This window comes from Dermacentor silvarum, chromosome 10, assembly GCF_013339745.2.
Source record: "Dermacentor silvarum isolate Dsil-2018 chromosome 10, BIME_Dsil_1.4, whole genome shotgun sequence".
Lineage (NCBI taxonomy): Eukaryota > Metazoa > Arthropoda > Arachnida > Ixodida > Ixodidae > Dermacentor > Dermacentor silvarum.
The window spans coordinates 35315498-35337767 of record NC_051163.1 but is presented as its reverse complement, the minus strand read 5'-3'; the positions used below and the strand labels follow the sequence as shown (position 1 = coordinate 35337767).

Here is a 22270-nt window from a genome sequence, read left to right as displayed (position 1 = left end):
CGCTGCATTGCACAAGGGCGTCGTTCCCGACGCGCGTCCTCTTTATCTCGTCCCGACGCGCCGCTCTTTCTTTCTCGTCCATAGCTAGGGGCGCTGCATTGACAAGGGCGTTTCGTTCCCGACGCCGCGTAAGGTCCCTGGAAACATAGAGGGACCTTACGCGCGCTCTCTTTCTTTCTCGTCCGTAGCTAGGTGCGCTGCGGTGCACAAGGGCGTTCGTTCCCGACGCGCGCTCTTTCTTTCTCGTCCATAGCTAGGGGCGCTGCGGTGCACAAGGGCGTTCGTTCCCGACGCGCGTTCTCTTTCTCTCGTTCCCGACGCGCGCTCTTTCTTTCTCGTCCATAGCTAGGGGCGCTGCATTGCACAAGGGCGTTCGTTCCCGACGCGCGCTTAAGGTCCCTGGAACATAGAGGGACCTTACGCGCGCTCTCTTTCTTTCTCGTCCGTAGCTAGGTGCGCTGCGGTGCACAAGGGCGTTCGTTCCCGACGCGCGCTCTTTCTTTCTCGTCCATAGCTAGGGGCGCTGCATTGCACAAGGGCGTTCGTTCCCGACGCGCGCTCTCTTTCTTTCTCGTCCGTAGCTAGGTGCGCTGCGGTGCACAAGGGCGTTCGTTCCCGACGCGCGTTCTCTTTCTCTCGTTCCCGACGCGCGCTCTTTCTTTCTCGTCCATAGCTAGGGGCGCTGCATTGCACAAGGGCGTTCGTTCCCGACGCGCGCTTAAGGTCCCTGGAACATAGAGGGACCTTACGCGCGCTCTCTTTCTTTCTCGTCCGTAGCTAGGTGCGCTGCGGTGCACAAGGGCGTTCGTTCCCGACGCGCGCTCTTTCTTTCTCGTCCATAGCTAGGGGCGCTGCATTGCACAAGGGCGTTCGTTCCCGACGCGCGCTCTCTTTCTTTCTCGTCCGTAGCTAGGTGCGCTGCGGTGCACAAGGGCGTTCGTTCCCGACGCGCGTTCTCTTTCTCTCGTTCCCGACGCGCGCTCTTTCTTTCTCGTCCATAGCTAGGGGCGCTGCATTGCACAAGGGCGTTCGTTCCCGACGCGCGCTCTCTTTCTTTCTCGTCCGTAGCTAGGTGCGCTGCGGTGCACAAGGGCGTTCGTTCCCGACGCGCGTTCTCTTTCTCTCGTTCCCAACGCGCGCTCTTTCTTTCTCGTCCATAGCTAGGGGCGCTGCATTGCACAAGGGCGTTCGTTCCCGACGCGCGCTTAAGGTCCCTGGAACATAGAGGGACCTTACGCGCGCTCTCTTTCTTTCTCGTCCGTAGCTAGGTGCGCTGCGGTGCACAAGGGCGTTCGTTCCCGACGCGCGTTCTCTTTCTCTCGTTCCCAACGCGCGCTCTTTCTTTCTCGTCCATAGCTAGGGGCGCTGCATTGCACAAGGGCGTTCGTTCCCGACGCGCGCTCTCTTTCTTTCTCGTCCGTAGCTAGGTGCGCTGCGGTGCACAAGGGCGTTCGTTCCCGACGCGCGTTCTCTTTCTCTCGTTCCCAACGCGCGCTCTTTCTTTCTCGTCCATAGCTAGGGGCGCTGCATTGCACAAGGGCGTTCGTTCCCGACGCGCGCTCTCTTTCTTTCTCGTCCGTAGCTAGGTGCGCTGCGGTGCACAAGGGCGTTCGTTCCCGACGCGCGTTCTCTTTCTCTCGTTCCCGACGCGCGCTCTTTCTTTCTCGTCCATAGCTAGGGGCGCTGCATTGCACAAGGGCGTTCGTTCCCGACGCGCGCTCTCTTTCTTTCTCGTCCGTAGCTAGGTGCGCTGCGGTGCACAAGGGCGTTCGTTCCCGACGCGCGTTCTCTTTCTCTCGTTCCCGACGCGCGCTCTTTCTTTCTAGTCCATAGCTAGGGGCGCTGCATTGCACAAGGGCGTTCGTTCCCGACGCGCGCTCTCTTTCTTTCTCGTCCGTAGCTAGGTGCGCTGCGGTGCACAAGGGCGTTCGTTCCCGACGCGCGTTCTCTTTCTCTCGTTCCCGACGCGCGCTCTTTCTTTCTCGTCCATAGCTAGGGGCGCTGCATTGCACAAGGGCGTTCGTTCCCGACGCGCGCTCTTTTTCTCTCTCAATCCCGACGCGTGCTCTCTTTATCTCTCGTCCGTAGCTGTGGTTTACCCGAATGATCCCCAGATGCTTCGCCCACTCATCATCATTCACTTCGTGGATATGCTGTGATTTTTTACTCTTTGCGCCATCGGCCATTTTTGGTACCATCTTTCGATCACGCCGACGCCGACAGATTTTCGCATAATGGGGCACATAATGGTTTCGCATTAAAAACCTTTGTGCAATATACCGGAGGCTTTTGGCTCGAGCGGTATGAGGTGGTTTGCTTAAGAGCATGCACGGCCTGGTGAGAGGGCCAACAAGAGGCACGTGTAGCAGCAGCTTGCCCACCTGCAAGCTCATTCTCAGAAACAACGATTCTAGAAATAGTGTGGAATACTGACGCAGGCTTCGGAGCACCCCATTCTCGAATACAGTACTGGGAAAGTAGCGATCATGTTCAACGATTAAGGACCCTTTGATGCGCTCAAAAGTGCATGAAATACCCATTTGGCTAAGTTTCACAATATATAAATGAGTGCAAGCAGGAAAAAAGACGCGAGTGTGAAATATTACCGAAAAGGTGAAGCACGTTTGGAGCATTCAGAATTACGATTGTTTTACATGTCAGTCGCAGCCTGTGGTCGATGACTCGATGAGTAACATGATGTCGCATGTAGGAGACGAGTATGGTGGCGACATCGCCCTTAAAGTGACACTAAATGCAAATATTAAGGCAAAATAAAGAGATAAACTAGTGCTCGAGAATACTTAAGGCGTCAATATTATTGCGAAATAATTTTTGTAATCGAGAAATTGAGGGCAAGTGGAGAACACGATTAGAGACTCCACCGCGGGGCATTCAAGTACCAACTCGATGACGAAGGCATGCACTCCCCATTATAATTGTGACTAGCACTCAACCACTCGTAATAAAAAGGTCATTGTATTGAATTATAAGACGAAATAAAATGCTGCTTGTCGAGTTCTACTTGGTTTTTTAGAAAAAAACTAATTGAAGTTACCCTTGACAACGGCGTGGGGCATCGAAAGGATTCTTTTTCTCCACTCTGCACCGCCCGCGCTTTTGTGTTTCAGCAGTTTCGTTATCGCGTAGTGCTGCGCTGGTTTTGCTGGCTCGCGAAACTCGCACAAACTGCAAGTAGCAGAGAATTCCACTTTCATGTGCTGTCGCGGGATGCCCGAACTATGAGTCTAGCCACCGTACCCGAACGGTCGACGTCACCTGACCAAAACCTGCTGCTGCGGCGAATACACCGCTCTGTCTTGGCTCGGTTACTCCATGGCCACACCTTCACGTTTTCTGCTAAAAACCGCACCGCCGTCTGTCGGGCGCCGTTTTATTCGCCGACGGCAGTGTAGAGTCGTGATGGCGTATGCGACGTCACCACTCCACACTCGGGCGGGTGATTTGAATTGCGCTAAAGGTTTGCGGACCTCCGAGACGCCACTTTCTCTTAAACTAAGTCTTTTCTTGGAACGAAACAAGCGCTGCGAGGTTTCTTGAATGGTATTTTAACACTTCGCGTCGACTTAGTAGTTGCCTTTAGTGTCTCTTTAAAGAGTCAACGAGCCTTGAGAAACATTAATCCTGTGTCTAGACTTCGGTTTCTTGTGGATTAACACGCGGAGCGTGTAGCTTTACACAGGCTAGTTGCTGTACAAAGGCTACGCCGCGGTTTTCACGGGACCTGGCGACACGCGATGGTAAACCAAAAAGGCCGAACGTGAAGCAATCACCGTAGTCCTAATTGAAACCGTTCCGTGATTCTTGACTGCCGGTAGGCCCCACTTTGAGAAACGCTGCCCTGAACGTCATAGATGCTGTCTACGCCCGAATTATATTGTCACGTAGTAGTGACGCTGAAGAAAACAGTCGTAAAACTGTGTACGACGAAACTGGTTGTTTATTGGGCGAACCTGTGCCCACAAAAGCAAGGTACACTCAAAGCACAACGATAGCGGCGAACACAGTCGGCGATCGTCGAAAATCTGATCAGCGGCGAAACGCGTCGGCTTTTATACCTGAGTCATCGAAGGTTCCAGATTAATCCCTGATTCCCGCGTGTCTTCCAGAAAGTTCTAGACAATTCGCGTCGCTCATACAATCAGATTACATGGGCGTCGGTGACCACAGACGACGGATAGAAGCACTGATAACGTCCGAGAAGCTTCCAATGCAGGCGCGTCCTGCGCCGAGCGATAACGTTTAACATTTGTCAGCCAATGTTGAAAGCGGCCACCGGTGAAAGATAAACATGTGTACGTGTCAATACCCTCCCCTTAAAAAGCATCGTCCCGATGCTACAAACAAACACGAAAGCGAAAACAAAACCATGCGTAATAAACAAAATAACAAAAAACAATAACAAAATAACAAAGTACCTAAGTTTGTCAGCGGGCGTAGAAAGGCTTAAGACGCACCACGTGGATGACTTCAGGTCGTGCCCGGCGCCGCTGTGATTGCGAAATGCCGTCTGGCACGACCTCATAGTCCAGTGCGCCAATACGTCGGGTGATCTTATATGGTCCGAAATAGCGACGTAACAGCTTCTCGCTAAGTCCTCGTCGGCGTATCGGAGTCCAGACCCAAACACGGTCACCGGGCTGGTACTCGACGTAGCGTCGTCGAAGGTTGTAGTGTCGGCTGTCGGTCCTCTGCTGGTTCTTGATGCGCAGTCGGGCGAGCTGTCGACCTTCTTCGGCACGCTGCAAATAAGTGGCAACGTCGAGATTTTCTTCGTCAGCGACGTCTGGTAGCATGGCGTCAAGCGTCGTTGCCGGGTTCCTTCCGTAGACCAGGTTGAACGGCGCCATGTGCGTCGTTTCTTGCACGGCCGTGTTATATGCGAAGGTCACGTACGGAAGGATGGCATCCCACGTCTTGTGTTCGACGTCGACGTACATTGCCAGCATGTCGGCGATGGTCTTATTTAGGCGCTCGGTGAGGCCATTCGTCTGCGGGTGGTAGGCGGTGGTGCGGCGATGGCTTGTCTGGCTGTACCGCAGGATGGCTTGAGTTAGTTCTGCCGTAAAGGCCGTGCCTCTGTCGGTGATGAGGACTTCTGGGGCACCGTGACGCAGGAGGATGTTCTCAACGAAGAATCGGGCTACCTCGGCGGCACTGCCTTTGGGCAAGGCTTTTGTTTCGGCGTAGCGGGTGAGGTAGTCCGTAGCGACGACGATCCATTTATTTCCGGACGTCGACGTCGGAAAAGGCCCCAGTAAGTCCATCCCGATCTGCTGGAACGGTCGGCGAGGTGGCTCGATTGGCTGTAGAAGTCCGGCTGGCCTTGTCGGCGGTGTTTTGCGTCGCTGACAGTCTCGGCATGTCCTTACGTAATGGGCGACGTCGGCAGAGAGGCGAGGCCAGTAGTATTTTTCTTGTATCCTCGCGAGAGTGCGTGAAAAACCGAGATGTCCAGCCGTTGGGTCGTCATGGAGAGCTTGCAGAACCTCTGGACGCAATGCTGAGGGTACCACGAGGAGGTAGTTGGCTCGGAGAGGCGAGAAGTTCTTCTTTAGAAGAATGTCGTTTTGCAAGAAAAACGACGCCAATCCTCGCCTGAACACCTTCGGCACAATGACGGTCTTGCCTTCCAGGTAGTCTACAAGGCTCCTTAGTTCCGGGTCGGCTCGCTGTTGTTCGGCGAATTCGTCGGCACTGATTGGTCCGAAGAAAGTGTCGTCATCCTGGTCGTCCTGTGGCGGCGGTTCGACGGGGGCGCGAGACAAACAATCGGCGTCAGCGTGCTTTCGCCCGGATTTGTAAACGACGGTGATGTCGAATTCTTGAAGTCTCAGACTCCATCGTGCGAGGCGACCTGAAGGATCCTTCAAGTTAGCTAGCCAACACAAGGCGTGGTGGTCGCTCACAACTTTAAAGGGCCTGCCATAGAGGTAGGGACGAAACTTTGATGTAGCCCAGATGATGGCGAGGCACTCCTTTTCTGTTGTGGAATAATTTGCTTCCGCCTTCGATAGCGACCGGCTAGCGTAACTTACAACCCTTTCTAGTCCATCAGTCCTCTGCACAAGCACGGCGCCAAGTCCTACGCTGCTTGCGTCGGTGTGGACTTCGGTATCGGCGTTTTCGTCGAAATGCGCAAGTATTGGCGGCGATTGCAGGCGTCGCTTCAGTTCTTCAAATGCTTCGAGTTGCGGCGTCTCCCACTTGAACTCGACGTCGGCCTTCGTGAGATACGTCAGTGGCTCTGCGATCCGTGAAAAATCCTTGACGAAGCGCCTGTAATAGGCGCACAGTCCAAGAAATCTACGCACTGCCTTCTTGTCAGCGGGCAGAGGAAAGTTGGAGATGGCCGCAGTTTTCTGAGGGTCGGGGCGCACTCCAGACTTGTTGATGACGTGGCCCAAAAACAAGAGCTCCTCATACGCGAAGCGGCACTTTTCTGGCTTTAACGTGAGTCCGGAGGTTTTGATTGCTTGAAGAACTGTTTCAAGGCGCCGCAGGTGTTCTTCGAAGCTTGAGGCAAACACAACGACGTCGTCCAAATAGACGAGGCAAGTCTGCCACTTCAAGCCTGCCAGTACTGTATCCATGACGCGTTGGAAAGTCGCAGGTGCCGAGCAAAGACCAAACGGCATGACCTTGAACTCAAACAGTCCGTCTGGTGTTATAAAGGCCGTCTTCTCCCGATCCCTCTCGTCGACTTCGATTTGCCGGTAGCCGGTTTTGAGGTCCATCGACGAAAAATACTTTGCATTGTACAGTCGATCCAAGGCGTCGTCAATCCGTGGGAGGGGGTATACGTCCTTCTTCGTGACCTTGTTGAGGCGACGATAATCGACGCAGAAACGTAGGGTTCCATCCTTCTTCTTCACTAACACCACGGGGGACGCCCACGGACTCTTGGACGGCTGGATGATGTCGTCGCGTAGCATTTCGTCGACTTGCCGCCTTATGGCCTCGCGTTCGCGCGCCGAAACTCGGTACGGGCTCTGACGCAATGGGCGGGAACTTTCGTCGGTTATGATGCGGTGCTTGGCGACAGGGGTTTGTCGAACTTTTGACGACGACGAGAAGCAATCCTTGTATTGCAGGAGCAGAGCTTTTAGTCGTTCTTTCTTATGCCTGGGAAGGTTCTGATTGACGTCGAAAGTTGGTTCAGGTATTATAGTCGTCGTTGCGGGTGCACTGGAATCCGTGAAGGCGAAAGCACTGCTGGCTTGTACTATTTCGTCGATGTAGGCGACCGTGGTGCCTTTGTTAATGTGCTTGTATTCGGGGCTGAAGTTCGTGAGCATCACCGTTGCTTTCCCTGCACGTAGCTCAGCTATGCCTCTAGCGACGCAAATTTCACGGTCGAGCAGTAAGTGATGATCGCCCTCAATGACGCCCTCCATGTCTGCAGGCACTTCGGTGCCGACGGAAATCATTACGCTGGAGCGAGGCGGAACGGTGACTTGTTCTTCAAGCACATTCAAGGCATGGTAACTTATGCTTGTATGCGGTGGTATCGCGTTGTGCGTTGAAAGCGTTATCGACTTGGACCTTAAGTCGATGACTGCACCGTGTTGATTTAGAAAGTCCATGCCTAGGATGACATCCCTGGAGCAGTGCTGCAGGATTACGAAGCTCGCCGGGTAAGTGCGGTTGTTTACCGTGACTCGCGCTGTGCAGATTCCAGTCGGCGTTATTAGGTGGCCTCCCGCTGTCCGGATATCGGGTCCTTGCCAGGCTGTTTTCACCTTCTTCAACTTGGCGGCGAACGGGCCACTGAAGACGGAATAGTCGGCTCCAGTGTCGACGAGAGCGGTGACGTTATGGCCATCGATGAGCACGTCTAGATCGGTAGACCGGCGTCTGGCGTTGCGGTTAATTCGTGGCGTCGGATCACGGCTGCGTCGGCTTGCTCTGCTGCTGCTACGTCGCGTCGGAAGGTCTTCTTTCGGCGGCGAAGTGTTGTCAAGGCTGTTGCTAGGCGGCGTGCTGATATCTCGTCGTGATGAATCGCGAATCGTCGTCGTCGGCGGCGTCGGAGGATCTTCGGCATTGCGTCGTACAGCAACCGCACCTCCATCGGTTGCTGCCTTTAGTTTCCCGGATAGGGGCTCACGGACCGGCCCCGGGCTGGGCCAGTGTATGGTCGGCGCTGCGGCGACAGGTAACGTCCTGGTGACGGCGAGCGTGAGGGTCGTCGTGGTTGCCACTGGGCTCCGGCGAGGTAGTCGGCGATGTCACGTGGCCGCTCGCCAAGCTGTGGACGCGGCGCGTTGACGGCGAACCCTCGTAGGCCCATCTCGCGGTATGGGCATCGGCGGTAGACATGACCAGCTTCCCCGCAGTGATAGCAGAGCGGGCGGTGGTCGGGGGCGCGCCAAATGTCCGTCTTTCTCGGGTAGCTGCGCTGGGTGACGGGCGGGCGTGCTGGCTGCGGCGGCGGCGGTGGGCGACGGAACTGCGGCGTTACTTGGCCCTGGTGCGAGCGTGAAGGAGGGCCTTGACGACGGGCAACGGCGGCGTAAGTCAGCGCTTCCGGCTGGGGTTGCGGCGATTGCGGCTGCACATCAGGAACTCCAAGTGAGCGCTGAACTTTTTCTTTGACGACGGCGGCGATAGATGCCACTTGAGGCTGCGACCTGGGTAAGAGCTTCTGCAGCTCCTCGCGAACGACTGCTCTGATGGTCTCGCGCAGGTCGTCGGCGCCTAGAGCTTGAGCATCGGCGTAGTTGGTCAGGGCACGGCGGTTGTATTGCCTGGCGCGCATTTCAAGCGTCTTCTCGATCGTTGTGGCCTCGGAAAGAAATTCGGTGACAGTCTTGGGCGGGTTGCGCATCAATCCGGTGAATAGTTGCTCTTTGACACCCCGCATCAAGAACCGAACTTTCTTTTCTTCAGACATGTCGGGGTCGGCGTGGCGGAAGAGGCGAGACATCTCCTCCGTGAAGATCGCGATGTTCTCGTTCGGCAATTGCACCCTGGTTTCTAAGAGAACCTCTGCCCTCTCCTTTCGTACGACACTCGTGAAGGTCCTCACGAAGTTTTCACGAAAAAGGTCCCACGTAACCAGGGTGGTCTCTCTGTTCTCAAACCAGGTCCGAGCAGCGTCATCCAACGAAAAATAGACATGGCGTAGCTTGTCGTCGTCGCTCCATTTGTTGAACGTTGCGATCCGCTCGTATGTCTCCAGCCAGGTTTCAGGGTCTTCAGCCGATGATCCACGGAAGGTCGGGGGCTCCCGAGGTTGTTGCAGCAGGATGGGGGACGCTGGGGCTGCCATTGGGGTCGTTGACTTGGCCTTGATCGCTGTGGTCTTCTCGGGAAGAAGTCCGTACTCCGGCAGAAGTCTTTGCTGCCTACGGCTAGCTCGCTGGTCCTTGGTGACGTTGGCGTTGTCCTCCGGTTTCGGGCTTGGATCGCGGCTTTGCGGGGGCGTTCGCTGCATGAACGCACTAGCACCTCCACCAGATGTCACGTAGTAGTGACGCTGAAGAAAACAGTCGTAAAACTGTGTACGACGAAACTGGTTGTTTATTGGGCGAACCTGTGCCCACAAAAGCAAGGTACACTCAAAGCACAACGATAGCGGCGAACACAGTCGGCGATCGTCGAAAATCTGATCAGCGGCGAAACGCGTCGGCTTTTATACCTGAGTCATCGAAGGTTCCAGATTAATCCCTGATTCCCGCGTGTCTTCCAGAAAGTTCTAGACAATTCGCGTCGCTCATACAATCAGATTACATGGGCGTCGGTGACCACAGACGACGGATAGAAGCACTGATAACGTCCGAGAAGCTTCCAATGCAGGCGCGTCCTGCGCCGAGCGATAACGTTTAACATTTGTCAGCCAATGTTGAAAGCGGCCACCGGTGAAAGATAAACATGTGTACGTGTCAATATCGTAACGCGCTCACCTAGACACGATGTAATCCATGACGAACGATCCGATGTAGTCGAGTGGCTCGAAGGAGTCGTGGCGGTTCTTGCGGTCGCGCGTCTTGAAAGTCGGATGCAGCAGCGCCTTGAGGAGTATGTTGGCGTTTTGGAAGTGGTAGTCTCCCAGGTGGTCGCGCACGAATTCCTGGGGCACGCGCAGCGACAGCGCCTGCTTCAGGTCCGGCGCCACCTGAAGGTGCTCCATACCCACTGCGGCGCCACCACCGCCAGACAAACCCTGCGGTGCGGTGTTGCTGCCCCCTGCGTCCAAGGTCGGTCAAAAGGAGTTAAAAATACTGCTGCACGGACCGACGGCATGTTTTATGGTTAGTCCGTGACGACCTAAAAAATGTTGTGGCAAGTACACTGCGGCCCAAGTGCATATATGCACCAGCCAGTTACGTTCACTCATTTCTGTGACGTCACGGTGGAGGCGAGCTTTTTTGTTTTAATTCAATATCGGCGTTTATTGGGAATTGCATTTTCGAACGTGGAGGCACAGATGGCAGGTGATGCGGTTTTGTAAGTGGAAGCTCGTACAGAATCCGTTGGTTGTCGGTAGCACATTGACACTCACTGGCGGAGTTATTGGCGTCGGCACATTGAACCACGGATCTGGAAAGCACCCACAGATGGTGCAACAAAGGTTGTTTCTGGAGCCAGAATTTCGACTTGTATTCGTTAGGACAATCGCTGTAGTAATCGCCCCCTTACGCGGAGAAGTCTCCTCGTCAAAACGTTGGCTCTAGAGACATTCCATCATTCGATTCCATTGTTCGACATTGATCGCTTCAAGCTGCCATCTTCTCGTGTAACTCTGTCTTGTTTGGCTAATTTAGATTGGACCAGTGGGAGTAACACCAATCATGGCCGCTCACTGTTGCCTCCCAATATTCTTTCAATGTTCATGTACAAAAAAATGAAAAAAAAAATGCATGAGAGCGTATACGCTTAGGCATTCGGTAGAAGATGAAGAACAATGTTCATTGCACTGAAAGGTATACAAAATGACTGACAGTATCTGGATCCATATCTGATAAGGCTAGTTAAGGATCCCTTATAAAAACGCTAAGTGCAGCATCAATTATATCACTTAGCGAGTAGAACATTAATATGAAAATTACATATGAAGATATGAGATTAATATCAAGATTATATGAGTAGATGTTATCATGAAAAATCTCTTCGGAGAAATAGCGGCATATTAGAAACAGGCCTGGATTCCTCGTCAGAAATATTGCCTTATGGTACGTGGATATTAGCAGCGCAATGCAACCTTACGCGGTGCCTAAACTTTAAAACACTGTCACGGACATGACTGTCCACTATGTGCGATAGAAGCAGGCCACGTTTTACGCTCGCAAATGTCCAAGTTTTTCATCAAATGGTGTCAGAAAACGCAGAGGCCCGTAAACACTGCGCAGTAACACTGCTTCAATTATTTAAGGCAACCGGACTCCGCGCGCATCTGGGCCAGAGCGCTTACATTACGTCGGATGCACCAGTGCACATCGAATCCTTTCTTTTTCTTCTCCAAATATTTTTCTCCCCTTTATTCTTTCTGCGTTGAAGGGTGACCAACTGTACTCAGTCCTGGTTAGCTCTCCGTTCCTTTCATTTATCCTTTGATACCACTCCTTACAACCGGCGTTCGTTGCAATGCTTGTATACAGTGGGTTTGTAGCGGCTGCATCAGCATCGGCCGTAAAAGCGCAACCGAACTGGTAAGCTGAGTTCCACCGCCGTCATCTCCTGGGCTGCCGCTAGTGATGAAAATGCAGATTTTATGGAGCTCAAGAGAGCCCAAGCTGAGCACAAGCTTTTATGGCTTCAGTCTATGGGTATTACTAAATTTATGAGGCCTTCCTTCTAATAGAACAATTGGAATAGGAGACTTCGAAGGGGGGGGAGGGGTGGTGAAAATATTCAGTATATGTCCGAATAACACAAAACCATGCAAAGATTGCAACCAATGCTCAAGAGAGAAGACTTCTATGTGTTGTCAATGCAACGAGAAAATAGAGAGGCAAGTCGGCAAAATTCAATAACCATTGAATGAACAATGATTCCTAGAACATGGCAAAGTCGGAAGAGAGAGAGTTATTGATTTAATGAGAGAAGTGAAATTAACTTAGTTTTCTACGTCATTCCCGAGACTTGTCTTCGAAACGATTTTCGCGAGGAACTAATAGAAGAGGCTGAAGTGATTGTGCGATGACGGCCCTGACGCGACGCAAAACAAGATTGTGCGGCTATCTTCCCGTGCCACGTCAGGCTCTAAACATTGTGACTTGACAGCTAGGTGAATGCGAATTTTCATGCCATTATAATTATAACCTTAATTAGACTATAGGCTCTCCATAAACTTTTGTAGAGCAGCCTGCTTCATAAATTTTTCGCGTTGCATGCCTACACGTAACCCACTGCCTATCCATAACCTTCTCCTTATACGCAATGAGGTCATATGAGCCATAATTGCGTAAAAATATACGGCCACAACTCAGTGGAAAAATCCCTTCAGAATCTCTTAGCTTGCGCTACATCCTTTAGCTTGAGCTACAACAAAATAGAACAAAGGCAAACGTAGTGATCCCTGAAGAGAAAAAAAAATACAGGTCCGGGTTTGACTTGCACATCAGGTATTTCCAAAAGGCTTAGCCGGATTCTTGCTAAGGCACTATGCTACGATTAGGTTCTTTTTCCTTGGCCTTAGCTTCGTTTGGTTGCGGGTTCGGCTCTTTTTGGCCACCATCATAATTTCTCTCGGTAGCGGGCCTTGTTTGGGTGAAGTCTAATGGCGGCGGGATCAGTTTGCAGAGTGTTGGCCCAGCACTCTTTCGGCTGGCCCCTTGGACGCTATGCGGGCATCATATATTGAAAATCTTGTAGGCTCAGCGCCTTAGCAACGGCGGTTGAACGCGATTGGCTGAAACGCCACCGGCGACGCTCGACGCCCTTTGCAACCGCTGCGATATGACGCCGTGCCACCCAACGCCTTTTACGCTAACCTAAACTAACCTAACCTATCGTGAACGACACGCAAAGGCAATAATCCTCACGGCGTGACATCAGAGCGCCGCCGGCGGCGTTTCAGCCAATCGCGTTCAACCGCGCTTGCTAAGGCGCTGCGCCTTCTAGATTTTCAATATACGCAATAGGGCTTATAAAGAATTACGCACAACTTTATTTTTAGAAAAAAAAAACAAATAGCATGTAGCGAGTTCAATTTTAATCGTCTTCAGTAAAAAAAAGCAATCAGCGCTCAGTCAGGCAGCTATATATAAAACCAAACGAATTACCAAATGAAATAATTAGAGCCCCATTAACTACGCAATTACGTAACTGGGTATCCAAACAATGTTCACAGGCAGGTGATGGCTTGAAATCATTAACAGTGGTCAAACAAGGAATATCACTGGAGGCAACAAGGGCTCATCGTGATAGCATGCCATCACGAATTCGGTGCATCAACTGCTTTCCTTAGCCGCGTTTCTATACCCGTACTGAAGTGGCGTAATATCATATCTATAATTCGCTGTTATAAATTACTATGCTTGCAACCTCTCTTCAGCCGTCTAGCTTCTGCTTCTTGAAATGGTATTTGACGTTAAGACCAGTAAGTAAACGCCACCGCATCTTTTCGAGTTGACGAGCCTTTTTACAATAAGGAAACTGCAAGTGACAGATTTTAGCACTTTTCTTTTTTTCTTAATTTTTTCCCCATAACATGAAAGCATCGGCTGTTCATCAGGGACATTTAGACAAGACAGCCGATTTACGAATGACAATACCATTTACTAGTCCGTCTTCTTGTAATCGCAAAGCATTTCAGTTTTAATCAGAATCCGCTGTCAAATGAACCGAGACGCAAATTAGAGGAAGATTCTGAACCCGGACAAAGAAGGCGACTCACCATTGACGGCGAACGGTGCCGCTGCATTTCGGCCCCCCTGAATACGAAAGAAAAGTACGGTTTCAGCACCTTCTTAGTCACGCAGCACAAAAAGATGTCAGGTATTCAGTCTACATCTAAGCAAAAGTCGAGTTTATTTTGTAGTGTCTTTGTTTATGACAGCTTCAGATTTTGCAGGATGGAAGTTGCACGTTTAAATGTGCGCATCAAAAAAAGTACGAAACTTAAGAAAACAATATTTCCTCTGATTGTGAATGTCGTTACGGTGAATGCGAATGGAGGATATAATAACTAGAACTAATTTCGTCCTTCACCATTTTCAACTGGCTACTAAATAGGTAACTGCAGTTAACAGCTCACCTAGTTAGGCACTCATCACTGAGTTATCAGTTGCATTTCAGTTAAAATATTAGAATACCTCCACAAGTGAATATATGTCGAAGCTGTACGTCGTTTTTCGTGTTTGTGCGTTTTTTAAACGCTCTGTTGCAGATTGGGCATACCAGGAAAGAATATATCGTTATTTGCTACAACAACATAGTTGCAAGACAAGGACGTGAATCATAAAGATGACAATGAAACTAAAAGTTATTGGGCAAGTGCAAGTAGGTCAGACATGATTGCCAGGCTGCAAACACAACGCTAGCGAACACAGATACAAGTGCCACGTAAACACGAAAACACAAGGAAATACAGAACCATTATTACATGTGCAATTGTGGATTAGTATTCTGCGGTTAAATTTTAAACATGCCACAGGCAAATCTCACCTGCTGTCCGGCAGCAAGTCCACAAGAGACAGAGAAGAGCACCTGCACAGAAAATACAATGATCACTGATGCTTTTGAAATAGTTCTTCAATGTGCATGCGAAATGAGCCCGCAGTAATGACATTGGTATGCGCACTGACATTCTTTTTGCACTGTAATCAGACCGGTTATGCTGCAGCAAGAACAATATATGCTTTTATAAGACTCCAGTGTCGCTGGATAAAGCGGGAAGCTGAAGCAAGCGAGACACAGACAGAACCTTTTTATCAAAAAAAAAAAAGAACGAGAAAGAAAAACAAAGAAAAAGGAAGACCAATAACGAACAGATAAAGTGTGGCGCTGTGTTTTCCGAGGACAGCAAATAAGCAGAACGGAATCCCGACTTCAACTGCAATGTATAAGTGAATAAACGAATGAAGGGATCGAAAATTGATAAAAAGAATATTTATCATTACACTACCTTGATTAATTATCTTGCGTCTATGTTTGTGCAAAACCGATATAGGTACTAAACAATAAGTGTTGTGCAATCAACCTAAATGTATGTTGTAATTCACTATGGTCAGTGAAGGATGACCGAATGTTCCTAATTTATAGTTACATGCTACTATAGAAATTTCGCAGTCTTAACTGATTATTCATTTTACGTTTTTTTTTAACTATCAAACGTTTATTTTGCCAAGGAATAAAGCACAAACAAGCATACAAAGGTAGGACTACAGAACAATAAGGTTGTAGGAGGGGTACCTGTCGTAAACATACGTATTGTATCATATAGTAAACTATAGAAATTTCGCAGTCTTAACTGATTATTCATTTTACGTTTTTTTAACAATCAAACGTTTATTTTGCCAAGGAATAAAGCACAAACAAGCATACAAAGGTAGGACTACACAACAATAACGTTGTAGGAGGGGTACCTGTCGTAAACATACGTATTGTATCATATAGTAAACATGGGTGATTTCAAAAGGAGGAACCTAAGGAACTGAATTATTCCGAAAATGGAAGGTAATATTTGAAGTAATACGTGCAATTAATCCAAATAATACTAAAAGCACCCGGATCGCGACACGGTTAAAGAGAAGTAACATGGATGCATCGTGCGCGCATCTTTTGTGGACCCGGTATTTCGACAAGTGACAGCCTAGACACCTACTACGGTTGTAATGGCGCCCAAGCACACGAGCTGACGGGTAGAGTCTTCACAAGTCACGAACGCAGCGTCGGCTGCGCTAACAGCATAGCACAATCGGAAGATAAGAAGCGAACATGCTCTTACCACCAGGATCAAGTTCCCGGAAGGCGCCGCCATGTCTTCGTGGTGGCTTCAAAGTCTCAAGATGAGTTCGCACTGACAGGCTTGACGAGAGCACTCAGTAGTGGCCACAACGCTACACGGTATACCTGCGTGTAGTTGGAGCGAGAACAACTTATTAGGTCCTGTCAGACGCGAATCACAAGCAAGCCTTCGCCAGTTCGAAAGAAAGGCTTTTGCAGTTCTCCCAGCACCGACGACGACCGAGCGTTTCCTGTTGCGACACCCCCACGTTGGCACACACAGTGCAAGCGAGGCCGGGCGAGTTTCCACGGCTACAAGAAACACCTCCCACTTTCCTCTCGGACAAGTTAGACTAAACACCTGCCCCCTTTCCTCTGAAGCGCCTTCCTCAAGTTGCTTGGCCTTGGTGAGCAAGAGCGAACCACACCCTTACATCTCCGACAAGCAACATCTGTCTCTGTCTCTTCCCCAACCATACTCTCAAGTTACGTATTCTCCTCTTCGGTCAACGGCAATTCCGAAACTATGCGTCTCCGGACAGACGTAGGTCGACGACGCTGCCAACGTCCGTTTTCAGGAGGGAAGATTAGTCGGGGAGGTCACGCGAGGTTATCCGATGTTGTCGAGAGAATGGAGACTTCATGAGACAAGACGCCCAGGAGCAAATGAGCGCGTGTGGGAGCATTCAGACCTTTAAGCACGGAGTCGCGGCTGAGTTAACGAGAACGTTTGAGCGATTAGGTGGTTTTGACTCCTGTCCTATATAGTGGCACCAAATACGGCACGAGGGATTAGACAGTGAAACGACAAGTACATGCGCAAACTTTTCAACTGATTTTCCTTTTTTTCGGGAGAGAATATGTTCTATCGATAAAACACGCAATGCGATTTAAGTTCGTGTCGTTCTTTTTTTTTTCAAATGATATCAATTAAAGGTTGGCTCACGTGCTTGACGTTTTTCGTTACAGTGCATTAGTAACAACTTGATGAGGGCTAGTTGGTTCATAGTTGAGCGAAGGTATATGTCAAGCAACATTCCAAGCAACATTCCAAGCAACATTCCTTGCAAGCTGTCTTCGATTTGTGCACGCATAAAACCAAGATACAGGCCCCCCACTTGCACTGTCAATCACAAAACCCGATTTTTGTCTGATTGCACAAGTAACGTAGTGTATCACATTCCCTTGAATTGTGGAAAAGTGTACATAGGTCAAACCGGACAATGTTTCAATGATCGTGCTCGACAACACTGCAACAATGTAAAGAACGGATATGGTAGCCATTTAGCTGAACATTGTAAAAAACATGCATGCGCTCCGATGTTTAATAAACGAAATTTATAGGAAAAGGAAAATCTAAGAAGGAAAGAGAAATTTTAGAGGCCTTTTTCATCAGCATCGAAGGTGACAATTGTGTCAGTTCACCTTCTCTTCTACTATCGGAGAAAGAAATAAACTTCTTGAATGAAAGATTGGCATTGTGATTAGCGAGTGTTTGATGTGCGCATGTATTTTGAGTATGTATAATAAAAGGCTGGTTTTCTTCCACTAAACATTCAGTTGGCAGTCAGCGCTTGTCCTGTGGTCTTCGTTCCTTTCTCGTCCTTGTTCATTACGCGCTGTTACTTCATACCTTCGCTCGTTACAGTGCCTTTCGCTGTGTTTGGTGCCAAAGCAAGACGACCGTCACCGCGTTAAGACATAGCAGCACAGATCATATTGAATTTCAGTGGAAGATTGCGAACGGGAAAGCCTCCTCAGCAACGCAGTATCCAAATTTGGCAGGAAACTGGCGTTCTGATTGCGGGACTTGAACACTTCCAGTTGGTGAGCGGCCAGTATTAAACAGCGGACAGCTTGATTAGATATTTCAAGAAATACGCCATGTTTATCACCCAGTCAAACCCTCCGCTGGACACGGAAAGCCTTGTGAGATAGTGTTGATCGGAAATCGAAGTGGTTACGTTTGACTATAGTGCCGGCGATATTTCAGATGACGTGCAGCAGTCGCTGAGGAAGCACGACGAGATGAAAAGTACCAAGCGGAGTTGGGCAGATCCTGTAGTACGTAGGCCAGACACTAGGTGGTCTATTAGGTGTTATTATGAGTGGCAGGCGCGTAAACATGGACAAGACAGCAATGTTGTGTTGTTCTGTTCGTTCAATACTTGTGTCAGTGCTTGCACGCCTGCTTCTTAGTAGCATGAAGTAGCCTACTAAATTTCTTAGCTCTCGGTCGTTCTGAGGTCTATCTACCCGAATAAAAAGTGGGTGAGAATGGAAAAGAGATGAGCGGCAGATGATTTGGTGGTTTAATAAGACTCGAAAATCTACAGAAATAGAAATCAGTCAGCTGACTGAGTAACTGGAGATTGCTGGGAATAGAATGACGGTAATGATAACAAAAGAAATGTATTCGTGTATTTTATAACTTACCTTACGGATGCGAAACTTCGGACTACTTCGGTGAAAAAGGAAGCATTACCGCTCATAATTTTTACAGCTATCGTCTGAGTTAAATATAGGCTGGAAACCCCAGAATAATGTAAACAACATGCGTAATCTGGCGCAATTACGAGAAAAAAAGAACGTTATCATTTAACTAGACGTGGTGCATCTAGGGAAGTACCCACCTCTCGTGTGAGCGCAGGTAAACAACGTTTACAGTACACGCTTTCATCGCTTCTGAATGTGTATAAAAGGGGTTACTTTGACCTGTTTACAAGGTACCTGCCACGAAATTCGCTAGAAGTATTCATCATCGACATGGAGGTAATTATGTTGTTGCACGGTAGCATTGTACTCTCACGTACATTCTGACACTTGAACACCTGTTCATTACCACTTGGTTGTCGTTATTATCTTCGTTGTGACATTTGTGTGTTTCGGCCCTATTTTTCTATTTGTTCTATCACAATCTTTGTCCTACACGACTTTTTTGTAATAAGTGCCTTATATGCAATCGATGCTCCTGCTAATGAAAGAAAAAATGGGGCTGTGACTTCGTCAAGCTGTCAGGGACAACGTTTTTCTGCAGATCGTCTATCTGTCGCTAAACAAATCGAATATAAGCGATTTGATTGAATTCTTATGAGTGGCAGTAAGTTAAGGCTATTTATCTAGAACAGGTTGATATAGGTGTCATTCCTTAGTAATAAATAATGAAGCTAAGCTGTGTTCGCCGCTTTCTCGACTTTCCCGCAGCTGCTGCTGCTGCCGGTTGCTGTCTTGTGTAATAGTTTTTGCTCAATGCGCGAGTAATACTGAAAGTAATGTCGTCTTCACGCTGTCGTCATAGTACCATTGCCACCTGTGTAGGCTCCTGGCTTACAGCTTTGGATGATTGTGCGGTACCGGGCATAGTACAAACAAACACCGTATATAGGCGTGAACCGAGGCGGCTCTTGCCGAATGCGACGGTCATACTGAGACTAATGTCGTCATCAAGCCGCCGCCGCCGTCGTCTTATTTTTGTCATCTCTGCTGGCTCCTGGCTGCAATCTTGGGCAATTGGCCAGTATAACCGTACGTAGTGCAAACAAACACCAGATACAGTGCGAGTCGAGGCAGCCCCGCCTCAATGCATCGTCACCTCAGAATCACCATCACCATGTGGTGGTCGTGCCGTCGTCGATATTTGTGACGTCATCCTGTCGCCATAGCTTTGTCGTCACGTCATCGTCGCCCATTCTACCTTCTTCATTCCATCGTCGTTATGACGTCACACCTTCGTCGTCACGTCGTCATACCGTCGTTGTCACTCCAGTGACGTCATCCAATGGCTGAACATGCCATCGCAGTGGGACATGCGCATTCTGTAGGATTCGCTAAGAACGGCCACATCCCTTGTGACACATACCGAGTGGCCAAACTTAAAAGTAAGTCACAGAATCGGTGAAATATAATTCACCACTCTATGAAAAACAAAACAAAAATCGGTGTACTTTAAGGATATCTCTCAGCCGACATGAAATGTTCAGGTGTTCTGTCATGAATAGTAGTAGGACACGTCCATTTTAGAGCATTTGCCAAGAACGGACATAGCCGCGTACTTAGCCGCTAAATCGAAGAAAATAAAGTAAATTCAAGAACCGGTTAAATGTAATTTAACATTCCTTTAAGAGATGCGATTGCTTTAGAGAGGAATGTCAGCCGAGATTGTATGTTCAAGCTTTATGTAGGAAGTTATAGCATGGCAATTAATATGATTATTATCTACGTACTTTGTGAGCATACAAGGGTCGTATAAGCCCACTTAGCTGGTAGTTTCGTATAACCTTCGCAAATATATCCACAAATATGTCCGCCAAGATAGTGATCGACCCAACAGCAGCCAGCAGTCACACGAAACCCGGCAAAGTAGGCGAAGAAAGCCCCGCTTTAAAAATAAGGACCTAACTGCCCCATCGTGTCGGGGGTGGATAAAACCAGAGATACACCATGACTAAGCGTAGAAGTATGGTAAATATTTAGTTAAACTGATCTAGTTGGTACTTGTTCATGTTCAACGTTCAAGCGTGAAAATGACGAGAAGGACGAAAGGAACACCACACGGCATGATAGTAAGCGCTTGGACCACGTGGTCCACCCTTCATACTTGGATTATTTTAACGTTTGAAACGTTCAACAAACTAGCATGCACCTTCTTCAAGATATGGCATATCCGGTGCATGCATGTCACAACATAAGATCTAGTGGCATCTGCTTGTTTTTCGCCTGTTGACGTATTTTCGTGAATCATTCGTATACTGTTGTTGTAACGACAACCTAGTGCCATTAAAACAATAGTACACGCATCTCACTGGCACTGTCACTTAAGAAACAGCGCATCAAGCGCATACCACGTCACAAAAACGTTGAATGAGTATAGTTCGAGCAGTGCCAGAAACAATGCAGGCTTTCGTGGCGTATTGCAATCAGCATGCGGAATACTTTCTGCATGAACATTCATTCATTCATTCATTCATTCATTCATTCATTCATTCATTCATTCATTCATTCATTCATTCATTCATTCATTCATTCATTCATTCATTAGTATTACGCCTACAAACAATACATCACAATTTTGTCGAGAACAATTAAATAGCTACACAGCAATTTGGAGGACGCTTAATCTTCGCCTTTAAGAGTGGATAGGGATAGCATCAAAGATCATTGACTGCTTCTCATGATTTCCGCCAACTGCCGCTTATGCAACCGTAATGTTTCCTGGGAAACGTTGGCGGCGAACGCTATGCATGAAGGCGAGCTTTCTGGTAGAAACGCGGCCTCTTACGTGGGCCGATCCCGGAAGTTGTGCACATCCACAACACACACACACAAAAATCATTTTTCAGTTTCTGTTATTGTTTATTCCTTTAAATATTTCAGTCTGATAAGGTTTAACATAAAAGGCATTCGCTATCGGTGTTTTGTTTCAATGCATTTCTTTGTAGGCTGTCATTCTCAAAATTCCGAGGAATAACCTTGTAAAGAATGTAAGACGAGGTATGAGCAACAAACTTTAGTGATAGTTTGGTGAGGCAATATAACCCGCATATATCGCATGCATATAGCAAGGCATGGCATATACATATACCTAAATATACACGGCATCATATTCTCTGGCGGACAACGCCGCCGATGCCGACCCCGTATATTCTGAGACACGGGGCCCGTAACGCTATCGAGTTTTAACGCTGTTAAACTATGCAGTTGGTATATTGACGCAATGAAAAGCCACGAAAATAAGGCACGGGGAACAAAAATTGCTTAATACGATCTATTACCAACTTTTTTTTTTTACTTTTTTCAGCATGATCGAAATATTTCTCGACTTCCCTGATGTCATAACAAGAACGAGATGTTCGCGTGCTCAAGCAGTCACTTTCCAAATCTCTACGTTACATCTACTTGAAAAAGGGACTGCGTAGCAATGGGTCCTACGCCATGTCTAAGGGACCTCCGAGTTCTCGACGGAGGCGGCTCGAAGAACGCTTTAACTATAAACGAGCTAATACGGCAGCATTCGTGATGCGCTGCTGAGTTTTCGAGATTTGTTGGTGACCGCCCATGTTTCTATCTGAGAAATCAGTACATTTGTTTTGTCAAGCCGTGCTATTCGGCGTGCTGAGCGCAAAAAACGAATCGCCTGGAATTAGCCCTGCGTTGCTATGACAATGACACCAGCAACGCTCCAACTATTAGGCATATTTTCCCGAAGTTGCTCACCTGCAAAGGTGCGGCGGCTGACTGAAGACATCTGAGGCCGAAAGAGTCTGACAGTGAATCGGCCCTTTCGTGCGCGCAAACTTCAGTTCGGCAAAACCTCGATCCAACAAGCGTTGAGCAGCGTCCTTCACGCAAAAATACGCGG

General features: G+C 48.8%; 2 protein-coding genes across 4 annotated transcripts in view; one reads left to right on the top strand and one right to left on the bottom strand.

Moving 5' to 3' along the window:
- The window catches only part of LOC119465725 (uncharacterized), a 105008-nt gene that overhangs the window by 55912 nt on the left and 26826 nt on the right, over positions 1–22270 (top strand). The window lies entirely within an intron of this gene.
- On the bottom strand, positions 9919–16216 carry LOC119431457 (uncharacterized). Its single transcript, XM_037698945.2, has 4 exons — positions 15914–16216; positions 14632–14673; positions 13862–13898; positions 9919–10209 (listed from the first exon to the last, which is right to left on the bottom strand). The coding sequence occupies exons 1-4, from the start codon at positions 15944–15946 to the stop codon at positions 9923–9925; spliced, it is 399 nt and encodes a 132-aa protein (XP_037554873.1). The 5' UTR covers positions 15947–16216; the 3' UTR covers positions 9919–9922.

What these genes read in the sequence shown, in the direction of transcription:
- LOC119431457 (XM_037698945.2), bottom strand. Translation starts at nt 15,946, where the DNA reads ATGGCGGCGCCTTCCGGGAACTTGATCCTGGTG. An exon ending in CCGGGAACTTGATCCTGGTG is followed by an intron (nt 14,674 to 15,913) that starts GTAAGAGCATGT and finishes TTTTCTGTGCAG; the next exon opens with GTGCTCTTCTCTGTCTCTTG. An exon ending in GACTTGCTGCCGGACAGCAG is followed by an intron (nt 13,899 to 14,631) that starts GTGAGATTTGCC and finishes TTTCGTATTCAG; the next exon opens with GGGGGCCGAAATGCAGCGGC.